The sequence below is a fragment of the Carettochelys insculpta genome, chromosome 9, assembly GCF_033958435.1.
Source record: "Carettochelys insculpta isolate YL-2023 chromosome 9, ASM3395843v1, whole genome shotgun sequence".
Taxonomy (NCBI): Eukaryota; Metazoa; Chordata; order Testudines; family Carettochelyidae; genus Carettochelys; species Carettochelys insculpta.
In genome coordinates, this window is record NC_134145.1 from 63,267,924 (window position 1) to 63,281,120 (window position 13,197).

Consider the following 13,197-nt stretch of genomic DNA (forward strand, 5'->3'; position numbering starts at 1 on the left):
GAATTTTTATGGAGTCCCTGGCAGGCTGTTGTCTGCCTTTTTAAGGCAGATGTTTCTTTGCTGAATAATAGTGTCTCTTTAAACTAATCTCCTGTTTTCTAAGCATCATGGTTAATTAGCTACATGGATTAATATAAGGCAATTGCCTGTCTTCCACCATTTACAAGTATCAGAGAGGTAGCTGAGTTAGTCTGTATCATCAAAGACAACAAGACGAAGCGGGTCTTCGCCCACGAAAACTTATGCTCCAAAGTATCTGTTAGTCTATAAAGTGCCACAGGATTCCTGGTTGCATTTAGAAGTAGTTTGCTGTATACTTCAGAGACATTAACAGTGCATTCACAGGTGATTTAAATGTTAATAAATAGCCTTTTGATTTCTGAATTAATAGAATACACTGATAACATTTTGGTCACAACTGTATATGAAAACACACAAAACACAGACTTTATCTGGGCTTGAATCTGGTTCAGTTAGCCTGCTAGATGTGTAACTTCTTCTGACCCTGCATCAAAATAATTGTATTTTGAGCCATTAATTTCAGCTGTTTGTCATGAATCTCTTGATCACAGGAATTATGCCTCCCAAACCATTAATGAGACGAGACCAGATGGAAGGGTCAGGAACTGGTTCAGATTCATTTGAACATATTGCTCGATCAGGAAGAGAACATACTGTGCCACTATCAGAACCTCGCATGGTGTGGGGTTCTGATCCTTATCCGCATGCAGAACCTCAACAGGCTGCTCCTCCTAAAGTGCTAGAGGAGGCTGAGGCTTTGAGGTGAGCCCTGTCTGATTTGTGTTTCCGCTTGTGTCAGCCAGACTTCTTCCGTATTTGGTTAGATATGCAGCCCGTATTTGCAACTGTGAATTGGTGTTCATGTTCAATTGTTGCTACCAAAGGTATAGGTAAGGATGACTTAAGGACACGAGTTATTAAATTTAACCAAGTATGCTTTGTGGCACATGGCGGGTGGGTACGCATTTAATGAAAATGCATGGAAGAGTTCATACCTAACTTAAATGTTAGTGACTGAACATCAGTTGTATATGCATTGTAATTGCTACATTGGACCACAGGTTTGAGCCATCTAATCTAGTATCCTATCTGTGTCGGTATCCCAAGAATCCCACAGTAGGTGGACATGAAATAATCTGGCCCCGTGAAGGTCTTGAGTCAAATCTTAATAAATGGAGATTGGTTTTGTTGTTAGTGGGGACCTTGTAGCTACAAGCTGTGAGAACAGTGTTATACTCCCACGTTTCAGGAGTGAGGCAGGACATCCTGCATTTAATCACTGCTTTCAAGAGCTATAGTCCGCTTCACACTGATAAATCATTCAACTATGAAAATAAAACTGCTTATAATATGATTTAGACAGTTATTTGATCCTTTTTTACAATAAGCCCTTTGAGCTTCTTTTGATGCTTTGTTAAATGTGACCCCAGCAATTACTTCTAATGACATTGATACAGTAGTTATGATGTTAATTCACTAATATGCTGGGTCATTCAAAGTTTTGACTTAACTTTTAAGGATCAGTTCATAATGCTAATTGCTTAGTTGAGGTTCCTAATTCTGCTAACTGGAATTTTGGGAGCTCATGACACTTAAAATATAACCTGCCAATCCCAGTCATCTTGCTCCATGACACACACCATTTTTCTTTTTTAAATTTTCATAGATGAGGCAAAAGCCTTTTAACCCGTTACAGGAATGTTTGACATTAATGTTTGGCATATTTGACAGTTGTAAATATGATTAAATTAAATTTTGTTCTGTTAGAAACATTGAATTTCTTCTTCACTTAGGCCTGAAGCACATTTGGAAGAAGAACGTGTTACCACTGCTTACCCCATAGAACACAACCAGTTGGATTCTCATCAAAAGACAGACTTTTTTAGAGATGCAAATGAGGTGGATGTACAGAAATTCTCAAGCCGGTCTTTGGAAGAGGTACAGCCCCTCCAAACTGACGCACCCACCCCAGCAGTTGGCTTTGAAGTAGTGGATGAGAACGTTGTACACAGCACTCAGGAAGAGGTGGTACCGGTAGGAGAGGGTCATTCTGCTTTGAAGAGAAGCATTTCCCATGGCTCAAGTCATTCTGTAAAATCAGAAGAGCAAAAGAATGAGACAACACCAGATGTCCCTAAAGTAAGTAGTAGATACACTGAGACAAAGGAGCCAGCAGAAAGGTCAGAGGTTAAACCCAAAAAAGAAGGTTTCATGAGTAATAGAATATCAGACGGACCAAAATCTGAAAAGCCTTTCAAGCCGAAGTCTGAAACCAGGTGGGGTCCCAGGCCAGGCTATGGCAGAAGAGAAGAAGGTAGTGATAGGCCAGTAAGAAGGTCTGGCCCTATTAAAAAACCTGTTCTTCGAGATATGAAAGAAGAACGTGAGCAGAGGGAAGAACGTGAGCAGAAGAAAGACAAGGAAGGAGAAAAACTAGCTAGTGAAAAAACTGGCAAGTCTGAAAAGACAGAAAAGAAGGAGCAGGTGCAACCATCACCTCCCCAGTTAGAGCCAGAAAAGATGACTTCAGACGTTGCTGCTCCAATTAAAAAGGTACCACAGGAGACCGCTCCAATTTCAGAAAGTACAAATAGCAACCAAGCTGAGTCTACACCTAAGTCTGTGGCCCAGCAGCCTTCTCCTGTTCAGGAGCCTTCTGATCAGCAGCCATCACCTGCGATCCAGCCGCCACCACCTGTCCAGCAAGCTGTGAATGTCTCTAAGGAAGAAAAACAGGCTGAGAAAGCTAGTGGCAAAGAACCTATTATAGAAAAACCTCGCCTAGAAACTAGGCCAGTGAAGCGAGAACCTGGTTTGCCCCCCAGAACATATTGGAAGGAGGCTCGGGATAGAGACTGGTTCCCAGATCAGGGGTATAGGGGCAGAGGCCGTGGAGAGTATTATTCTAGGGGTCGCAGCTATAGAGGTTCTTACGGAGGACGAGGCCGGGGTGGTAGAGGCCATAATAGAGATTATCCACATTATAGAGACACTAAGCCTAGGGCAGACCATGTGCCTTCAGGGCCTCCTAGGCAGAGAGAAGAAAGTGAAACTCGTAGCGAGAGTTCTGATTTTGAAATAGTCCCCAAACGGCGAAGGCAACGAGGTTCTGAAACTGATTCTGACAGTGAAGTTCACGAAAGTGCTAGTGATACTCTTCTGTCAGACAAAGACAGTTTGAGCAAAGGCAAACACCCAAAGAAAGAGGAGAGAGTGGATAGCAAGAAGCCTCCAAAGCCTCTGATGTCTTTCAAACCTGAAAGCAATATCAGAGTAGACAATAGATCCCTAGAGAAACCTTATATCAGAGAGGAGGAGAATAAACCAAAACCAGGATTTCTTCCTAAAGGAGAACCTTCAAGACGTGGCAGAGGGGGAACGTACAGACGTGGTGGAAGGGATCCAGGTGGACGCCCACCACGGCCATCTACGCTAAGGCGGCCAGGTTATAGAGACACCCAGTGGAATCCAAGGCAAACAGAGCCCATTAAACCAGAAGACGAGGAGCCACCAAGAAGACATGAACACTATGCTACTGTGCCCATGGATAAGAGACCTCCAAAATTTGAGAGGAAGTTTGATCCAACTAGAGAGAGGCCTCGACGCCAAAGGCCTGCACGTCCTCCAAGACAAGATAAACCACCGCGCTTTAGACGCCTAAAAGAAAGGGAGGCTGCATCAAAAATAAATGAAGCAGCAACTAGCTTATCAACAAGTGCTACGATTGTTAATCCAGTTAATGAAGCATCCAGTGCTGCTTTGGATATTTCAGGCAATAAGACACCAGACTTGTCCAATCAAAATTCTTCAGACCAGGCAAATGAAGAATGGGAAACTGCCTCAGAAAGTAGTGACTTCAATGAGAGGCGAGAGAGAGATGAAAAAAAATTGGCAGACGTGACCACTCAGGTAGTGGCCAAGGCAGGAGAAAATGCTTTAGTCCCCAAAAGAGAAATCTCTAAACGAAGTTTCTCTAGTCAGAGACCTGGAGTGGATCGCCAGAATCGACGTAGCAACAATGGACCACCCAAGGCTGGAAGGAATTTCTCAGGGCCTAGAAGTGAAAGACGGAGTGGTCCTCCACTAAGAAGTGGGAAAAGAGGGTAAGTGTGTGTTTCAGCAACACCTGCACTATAAGCTCACTACACCAACACAAAAGGCTCTCCCACTCACTCACTTCCTCTTGCAGATTACATAGGCATAAATAGGCAGTGGAAAAGAGTGACAAACTGTGCTACAGTGCTGGGCTTCTGTTTTGGGCCTTTTGTACAGAAGGGAGGCTTCCAGGTGAATCATTTCAAGCCTGTGAGTGGAGGGGAAGAGAACAGAGCATTCCAATATTAGTGTACTGCATTAAACCAACCTGGCAGATAAATACCAGCTGCATCGCCAGAGGTGTAAACTACATTCTTCTCCATGAGACTTAAGATTTAACATAATCAAGATGATTTAAATCACAACTCTGCAGTCTGTTGCTTTAATTCTTTCACCATATTTAGCCCATCAGGACCCCAGTGTCAGTTTCTAGTAGAAAATCCATTAACTAAAGAAAACATGTACTCCAGTTCAGGAGAATTTTTCTCAGCCACACTGGGGCTTGTTGCTCAGTGTTAGTGACATTTTTATTCTTGCTTCTGCATACTCAGATTGAAGCCTGTCCTCTTCCATCTCTGGGACTGGTTTCTCATACTTTATAGCAACTGCATGATGGTTTGACAGCATATTCTGCATGTCAGTAAGCGTTACAGAAATAAGCTGCTAAAGTCCACCTTGATAACTTGGCTACTTTAGCAGTGCCTTGTCTTCAGTCTTTTGCAGACTGTTCTAAGCTGTTGGTCCTTCAGTTATAAAACTGTGAAATATCTTTTGTATAATGTTTAAAGGAATTTTGAGTATTTAGCAAAAAGGCAGAATTCTGTAGTTTTTTCTTCCCACTGGCCTGCAACTTTTTATAGTATTTGTTAATAAAGCTTTGTTTACCCTTGTTGTGAGATCCACTCTGCAGAGATCAGTCGATTAGGGGTTTGTTTAGTGAGTCTAGTAAAGACCTGCTAAACTGACCACTGGTTGCACACCTGTCAACTTGGTACTCCACCAGAGAGAGAAGCGTAAGGGGAGTCGATGATAGAATTTCTACTGTGGGAATGCTGCATTGATTTGACCTAGGGTAAGTTGACTCCAGCTATGCTGTAGATGGAGTTGCGTACCTTTGGTCAACATTGTCCCTTATATCAGGCCTAATATGTAATAAGTCCATAGTGCAGTTATAACAAACAGTTAAATGCAGAGCATGTATTGCAAAGTCTATAGATTTGTATGATGTGTTGCACAGGAATTTTCAGTGGAGACTTTAGCTTAACTTTTGAAGTCGATGTAGGTTATTTAGAGCAGGTCTGCACTTAGGAAGAAAGTTGTCTTAAGATATGCAGCTCAGCTACATGAAGGCTATATTTACACAATATTCCCCTTTTGAAAGGGCAGTGCAAATGAGTGAGATGGGAAATCCAAATGAGGTGTTGATTTACATATCGTGTGCCTCGTTTGCATATTCACACATGATCTTACTTCCGGAAGATACTTTTCAGGAAGCGAAAACAACCATGTAGATGGGGTCCTTCAGAAATAAATTCTGTTTTCCAAAGAACCTTTTTTCCTGATACAAAACAGTAAGAAAGCAGTAGTGCCTTTGTAGTTGCATCTTAGTCATCTAGTGATGGTCCACAGAAGTAGATGCTTTTATCAGTGATGTGGCTGGTGTGCAGATGGATGTTTTTACTCTGTTTTTAAGGGTAGTCTGTATAATTTTATCTAATAAAGGCCGTTTGAAGACCAAGCAGGAAACCCAACTGCAGCTGATCCCACCATCAATAATTCCCTGCATCAAGAAGATGGTAGTGGTAGTGCTACAGTGCAAAAGACCTCCAAGGATGCCAGTGGCAAAAAGAGGGATGAGCCCAAACCAGGTCCAAAGAAACCCAAAGAGAAGGTGGATGCTCTTTCCCAATTTGACCTCAACAACTATGCAAGTATGTGTTGATGGTAACTTGTGTTAACCAAAATAACCTGTTCATGCACTAGTGTTCTTCCATCTGGAATTAGATATATTTGGGAACTGGGAAGAAAAAAAGATGGTGCATAGTTTTTAAAGGCTGAGTGTAGCCTAGTATTTGGTCACTGACCACCCGCCCGCCCTTTTGCTGCAAGGAACTAGTCTGTGGCATGCATCCTTTTTAAAAATGTGCATTTTTATATATCTTTGCCCATGGAAGGGGGAAGAGAATGCTACTCAATAAATAGTAGTGACAGGTTTGCAGTTAGTGTTGAGAAGGTATTTAAACTATTCAGATTGTGGGGTTTTGGTTTTTTTGTTTTTTTTTTTTTTAAAGCTCTTTGTTTTATGGATGATGATGATCAAAGTATAGCAGGTGTTTTTTGTGGAGCCACTAATGGAAGGCTGGCTCTTGTTTTAAATCCTTTCCTTGAAGTCTACCAGCAAAAGGATGATCCTGGATAATCTTCAGCTGCAATTGTCTGAAGCTATGGAGCACTAGTGCAATTTGTTTAGTCCAAAATTCCAAGTTAGTGTATTTAATACTGTATAAGGGGCTGGGAATTGCTGAAATGGAAGAAAAAAATGTACATCTTTGTTTTATCCTTAGGTGTTGTGATCATTGATGACCACCCTGAAGTGACAGTTACTGAAGACTTTCCATCTAACTTGAATGATGATGGCTTTACTGAAGTGGTGTCAAAGAAGCAACAGAAACGTTTGCAGGATGAGGAACGCCGAAAGAAGGAAGAACAAACAGTGCAGGTTTGTTAATCAAGAATGTCCTACTTTGTATCTGTTGCAGGTAGTTGCCCACTTCTTGCAAAAGATTTTTGTAAAGAGCTGTGCAGCAGTGCACAATGGTGCATTTCACCGTTCAGATTGCAGTATTCTTGTTAATTTTTGTTTTGCTTAGCCTAACTCGTGTAGGTTGTTTCTACTTTCACCCCCCTGACTCCTTTGATTCCCTCTTCCACTAATTTGAGTAATTCATAGTTAAAAAGTTGGCCGCTGTAACTTACTTGAAAGTGTTGTGTTTTGGGCTCACAGTAAAAATGCTTTGTTAGGCTATTGCTCTTGAATGTCAATTCTAAATGAAAATTTCTTTGCCTGGAACTTGGGTGGTGGGTTTACCATTTTCATGTTTCCAATGGCTACGTATATTAGAAGACTGACTGCAAGCAAATGTAAAATATTTTTACTTTTCCCTTCCTCTTGTACTCTGCAATTGACAGAAAAAATGTAGACTCTTAAATGGCTTAGCCTTCTGTAATTTAAATTTTATTCTCAGGTTTGGACCAAAAAGAGTTCTGGTGAAAAAGGAAGAGGTCAGAATTCCAAGCTTCCTCCCAGATTTGCAAAAAAGCAGCAACAGCAGGCGGCGGCAGCAGCGGCGGCGGCCGCAGCAGCAGCAGCACAGCAGGCACAAGCTCAAGCACAGGTCCAACAGCCTCAGAGTACATCCCAGACTATAAGCCAGCCCCAGTCTTCAGTGCAGCCTCCGACTCAGACAACCGGAGGAACAAGCAGCACAGAATATGCAGGAGCAGGCAAAGCTCTGCAAAATGCTCAACCCCATTCTTCACTAGGGAGTGAATTATGGGAAAATAAGGTGGCCTCCACAACCGTTGTTAATGACCTCTCCAAGAAATGTAAGTGGTATCTTTTGACATTTTGCTGGGGGAGGTGGGGGATAAAAGAGAAACACTGGTTGGAGTGTGGTTGATGACAGATGTTACCAGAGATTTTAAACGTTCTGGCATGCAGATAGTTCTCGGATTACACAAAAAAAGGCTGCTGTGAAATGTCCTGCAAGACTGCTGAGCTATAGTCTAGGTGCTCTGAAATGAGAGTTTTTCTGTAAACTGTTCAGTAACTTTTTTGCTGCTGCCATCATGTTATGTCCCCAGTGTATAAGAAACTACAGGTTGAACTTCTGTAATCTGGAACCTTCTTGTCTGGCAACATCTGTGATCTGGCATGATTTTAGTTAGCTGTATGACGATTTATCATAGGTGGGGCCAAGTTTCCCATGGTCCCCATAAAGATTGTTTCCAGCCACCAGTCCTGGCTCTCAGGGTGCTGTGCTTTTATTTAGCTCTAATTTACCCCTAAGTGTCTTCTAAGAGTCCAGTAATCAGTGATAGTGTTGGACAATATTGATCTGTTGTCTGGCACCCGTCAGCTCCTGAGGGTGCTGGACAACTGAGATTCGACCTATGTCATTGGTTTCCAAGACAAGTTTCTTGGTCAAATGTGTGTTTTCAAATGTGCAAGTTAGGCCTTTTAAAGCTGACTTCATAAGGGACTTCCTTTTAAAAGCTGAAATGGAGTTCTGGACTCAGACATGCTATGAAATCAAGTACCTGTAATTTCATTGTCCATTCTGGTGTGTACTTAATCCATGGTCGTAGGATTCTTAACTGTGTTTTTGACTCTGTTGCATTTTCTGGACTTTTAGTGGGACCCATTAGTCCACCACAGCCCCCTTCAGTCAGTGCATGGAATAAGCCTCTGACATCATTTGGATCAGCTACATCTCCGGAGGTAAGAGTAAAACTAAAAAGAATCAAGAACATCTGAAAGTCTGCTTATATCTTGTGGGTTGTGGGAGAGATTAAATAAGAGTGGTCGTGGTGGTGGTGTCCTCAGCATACCCAGGACTGAGTCACCTTGTTACCTCCTGCATCCGGAGCAAGGGTGTCTTACTTGAAGTAACTGGCTATTCAGCTCCCCACCACCAGCAACCCTCTCTTCTCAGCTATGCCAGCCTGTCCTTCCCTTGCATATAAACAGCAGGTGCACTCTAGTCTCCAAGTTCCCTGACACCATTTACCCAGAGAAATTCCAGATCCTCAGCTCCCAAAGGAGCCGTGCACCTCAGTTACCAATTTTACCTTACTCCACTGTGGAGAGCACTAATAATGAACCAAGGGGTTTCTTACAGAAATGAGTGCTGACAAGAAATGGTTACAATACAAAACAAATTGATAAAACATGAATTGGTAATTAATTAGGTATTTCCCCCCAAAGTTCTGTAAGTTGTAATGCTGGCTGGTTTCCAAGAGCTAGTTTATTTCATGAGAAACACCCCCACTCTGTGATATCTCCTCAGTGCATGGATCCCGTGTGTCCTTCTCCACTCTTGTTCTGAATCAGTTTCTAATCTTCATTCGTAGGTAGGGCAGTCCATCATCCGTTATGTTGCTTTTTCACCTCTAAGTGGTTCTGGTTGTTTGCAGTTCCTATTGGTGATTTGCTATTGGCTGTTATGTGATGAGGCAGTATTAGACTGTTGAACTTTGTATTACAACACTGGCTAAGTTTGAACCATTGGTAACCTCAGTACTGCATGAGTGGGCAGTCACCAAGTAGTATTACTCCACAGTTCCTCCTTTTATCCTTAAGACCATAAGGGCATAAACTTGAATGCTCCAGTTCATAATGTAGGTTGCATTCTTGCACAACCCCACATACGTCCATCTTCACATAAGTCAGGACCGGGTGTGGGAGGGGCCCTGTCACCTTCTGTCCCCCTGGTCTTGGCTGCACCTGGCTCCCTGCTCCCCTGAGCAGCAGGGAGCTGGGAACCAGGTGGCAGCCTGTCTCCCAGCTCCCCTTCCTGTGTGGGAGCCAGGAAACTGACCAGCACTGCTGCGCTGGTCAGTTTCAAGTAGGGGGGAGTCAGGAGCCAGGCAGCTGCTGTTCAGTTTCACTGCTCCTGCAAGTGGAGGGGAACCAGGAGCCAGGCTGCTACCAGGTTCCCGGCTCTGCACCACTTGCGTTATTGCGAGAAATGCATAAGTTAAAATTGTGAAAGTTGGGGGTCTACTGTGTAGTTATGTTATTACTCGGATATTTACCTGTATACATGCTATACCATGATTATAAACATCGGTAAATTGCAAATGTTCAATAGAGGCCTTATATATTGCCAGGTTTGTGCAAATAACCTGTAAGCAATGTTGTGAAGTCTAAGATAGGAGTTCTTTGTAAAGAATGAAAGTCCCTATGCCAAGGGGATTGTGTCAGAATTTTCCAGTTTTTTTCAAACTGAGCATTATTTTTCTTCAGCTAGATGTCATTACTGAATAATGTTGATAGTGCTAACTACTGACATTATCATTTCTTACTGAGAGCAGTTATAGCAAAAATTTTCGTTGGGACAGTGTTAGTCATTAGCTTGTAAACTGCCTAGTTGAAAATTTGAAAACTTAAATGCTGCAAGTTTATTGGTGAACATGCTTGATTATGAAGTACTAGTTTAGCTAATGCCTTACGATTCAGTGCTGAAGAAACTAATGTAGTTAACATGACTAGAATTTGTTACACAGCCTCAGATTTACTGGTTGTATTCCAGCAGTTGTATAAATATTGCTGTGATTTTTTTCAGAAAAATGTTAAATATAATCTTAATTTGAATTAAAATGATGCAAATATGTTCATCTGCTCTGTGCATCCTTACCTGTGGCTCATAGTCATCAAAATAATTTAAGCATTTCCTTGACTTCATATTTATAAGAACAACAAGAAGTCCTGTGGCACCTTATAGACTAACAGATATTTTGGAGCATACACGTCAGATGCAGGTGTTTGCCCACGAAAGTTTATGCTCCAAAATATCTGTTAGTCTATAAGGTGCCACAGGACGACTTGTTGTTCTCAGAGCTACAGACTAACATGGCTACCTCTCTCGTATTTATACGGTTTCTTTTACCTATAAGCCATATTTTCACATTCCCAAAAGAAGGACAATAGATATGCTTCCTGAAAATTGCAGAGCCTTATTTCCTATATACTCATCCAAGATATCTATCACAATATAAAACAGTAAGTCTAGAAATAGACTGACTTTAACAGCATCAGAAGACGAGAAAAATCTTCTCTAAATCTTTTTGCTAACTTATTTTAAATTAAGTATTAGCTTAGTTTAAAGGGATATAGTCAACTTCAAAACAATTATAAGTAGTCGCAGCTTAGGCACCATGTTCTACATTCAATTTTAAAGGAGTTTCAACCCCATTTTCCAATGTTTAATTTTTTTTTCTTTCTCCTGTTGGCTGAGAGAAATACAAACAAAAGCAGAAAAATACATGACATACTTTCAAATGCAAATCTGTTTCTTCACTTGTCAGATTAGATAATGTCTCTAAAAAGTTTGTCATTACAGGTTGGTTAACTTTAATTTCCTTTTGGCGCACTAGAGTATATATGCTTAAGATAGTGTATATATATTTGTATGTTTAAATATATAATTGCATTAAAACCAACGTAATAAGCTATTTTAAGGCAACATTCTGGTAGAGAATCTGCTGGAAGTTTAAATGCATCTTTTTGTTTTCTTAACTAGGGAACAAAGCCTGGGCAAGAAAGTGGAGTTGAGCTTGGAATAGAAACTATTCAGTTTGGAGCTCCAGCTTCTAGTGGTAGTGACAGTGAAGTTGGCCCTGTGCTTTCAGAGAAGCCCACTGACAAAATACCTGAACCAAAAGAACAAAGACAAAAGCAGCCTCGGGCAGGACCTATCAAAGCACAAAAGGTAAGTGAGAAGATCTGTTCTCTTTGATTTACAGTGGAGAAGCCTGTATAGTGGGCTGCTTGGGTGGCAGAGAACTTCAGTCAAAAGGAAAAATACCAAAACTGTGGCTTGAAAAAAAATTAAACTGTTACAGGCGTGATCCTAATAGGACAGACCTCATTTCCCACTGTGTTAGTCAGGAAAGATTCTGTATGTCAAGTTACAGTTTCCAGATCAACCATGTAGAAAGATCACAATATAAATACATGCTGTCTGGGCAATCTAACCCTCCTTCAGACTATCCAAACCTAATTTCTTAAAGTGCACATGATGTCCCCAAAGTCACTTTTTCATAACAATGATTATATCAATAAAAGGCCACCCCTGATTTTCCTTTAAAAATTCTGTATATACAGTGTATTATTGTACTGTGAGTGGTTTAGGAGGATAGAGGAGGAAATGCTTGTGGTATAGGACAGATTGGATTGTTTGCTAACTGAACCAGGCCTGACCTCTTCCTCGCCCCCCAGTACACAGCTTTATAGGTAATGGTGGGACAAGGAAAGTTAGGGAAAGACCTTCTCATCCTGCAGCAGCCTTGTGCAGTTTTCAGGAGTAACTTGGTGGTTAAGTAATGACCCCAGCCCTAAGGTCCCACTTGTATTTGTTACCTGAGTCTGAGCAATAGTTCAGTACACTTGCCTACTTGGAACGCCTTAAGTTTTTTTCTGAAGACCAACACATAATTTAGAAATTCGAAGGCTGTTAGCATGCATGTACTTGTTAAAGAGCCAGCATTATTTGGATAACTGTTACACTGACCAGGTACCCTGTAATTTACTTACATTTGCATAATTTGTTAAGAGCAGCGGAGGACTACTCAGACTAAAAGTTCATATAATTGACTTGATATAAATACAGTAGTAATAAACACCAGTATAAAATATAACTGGCCTCAGTCTTGCCTTTAGAGTGTATTGTGAAAGTGTGAAATCACTTTTACTGGAGCTATACAAAGGTGATCTGCAAAGGTAAAAAAATGTCATTTTGTTACTTTATAAGGCTTGCAGATTGAATAGGTAGACAGTCTGCTTTTTCTGCTTGTTTCTATTGTACAAATATCAGATCTTGTCCACTTTGTTTTCATTGATAGGACAGTAACCTTTAAAAGATAAGAAAATAAAGTGTGCTGTTGATTGGCCGGAAGAGATTTTCAGTTAAACCCAGATTTTTTTGGATAGTAACAGCAGGAAAACCGTGCTAGTCTATATACTATCAAAACAAAAAAGCAGTCTGGTAGCACTTAAGCACAAATTTTTTTTGTTAAGGCTCGAATGTTTGAGGTTGCTGTACTAGACAGTTGTACTGCTTTAATCACACTGGAGTTCTTGGGGGTGAGAGAGGAGAGGAAAGGTGAGGCAGAGCCATTGTGCTGCAGAAGTGAGGAATTTGTGGCTGCTCTAGCCAGCTTGTTTTTCCCTCCCTTCTCCAAAGGTTTGAGCCTTATAGGCTCACATGTTGGGTAGGGATTGTCTGCCCCAAGTTGGAGGCCTCCCCGGCAGGCAGACATGATAAATAATCTTTTACCAGTTTCTGGAACAATTAACTT

At 41.3% G+C, this 13,197-nt stretch overlaps 1 protein-coding gene across 8 annotated transcripts in view; it reads left to right on the forward strand.

The window, feature by feature from the left end:
• PRRC2C (proline rich coiled-coil 2C) overlaps window positions 1-13,197 on the forward strand; it is a 102,812-nt gene that overhangs the window by 39,882 nt on the left and 49,733 nt on the right. For all 8 annotated transcript variants that reach the window (XM_075002583.1, XM_075002590.1, XM_075002585.1 and 5 more), the window contains exons 15-21: window positions 573-783; window positions 1,815-4,124; window positions 5,839-6,047; window positions 6,681-6,835; window positions 7,362-7,722; window positions 8,532-8,617; window positions 11,421-11,609. In XM_075002583.1, the coding sequence (XP_074858684.1) occupies window positions 573-783; window positions 1,815-4,124; window positions 5,839-6,047; window positions 6,681-6,835; window positions 7,362-7,722; window positions 8,532-8,617; window positions 11,421-11,609 (3,521 nt within the window). The remainder of the gene's footprint in view (window positions 1-572; window positions 784-1,814; window positions 4,125-5,838; window positions 6,048-6,680; window positions 6,836-7,361; window positions 7,723-8,531; window positions 8,618-11,420; window positions 11,610-13,197) is intronic.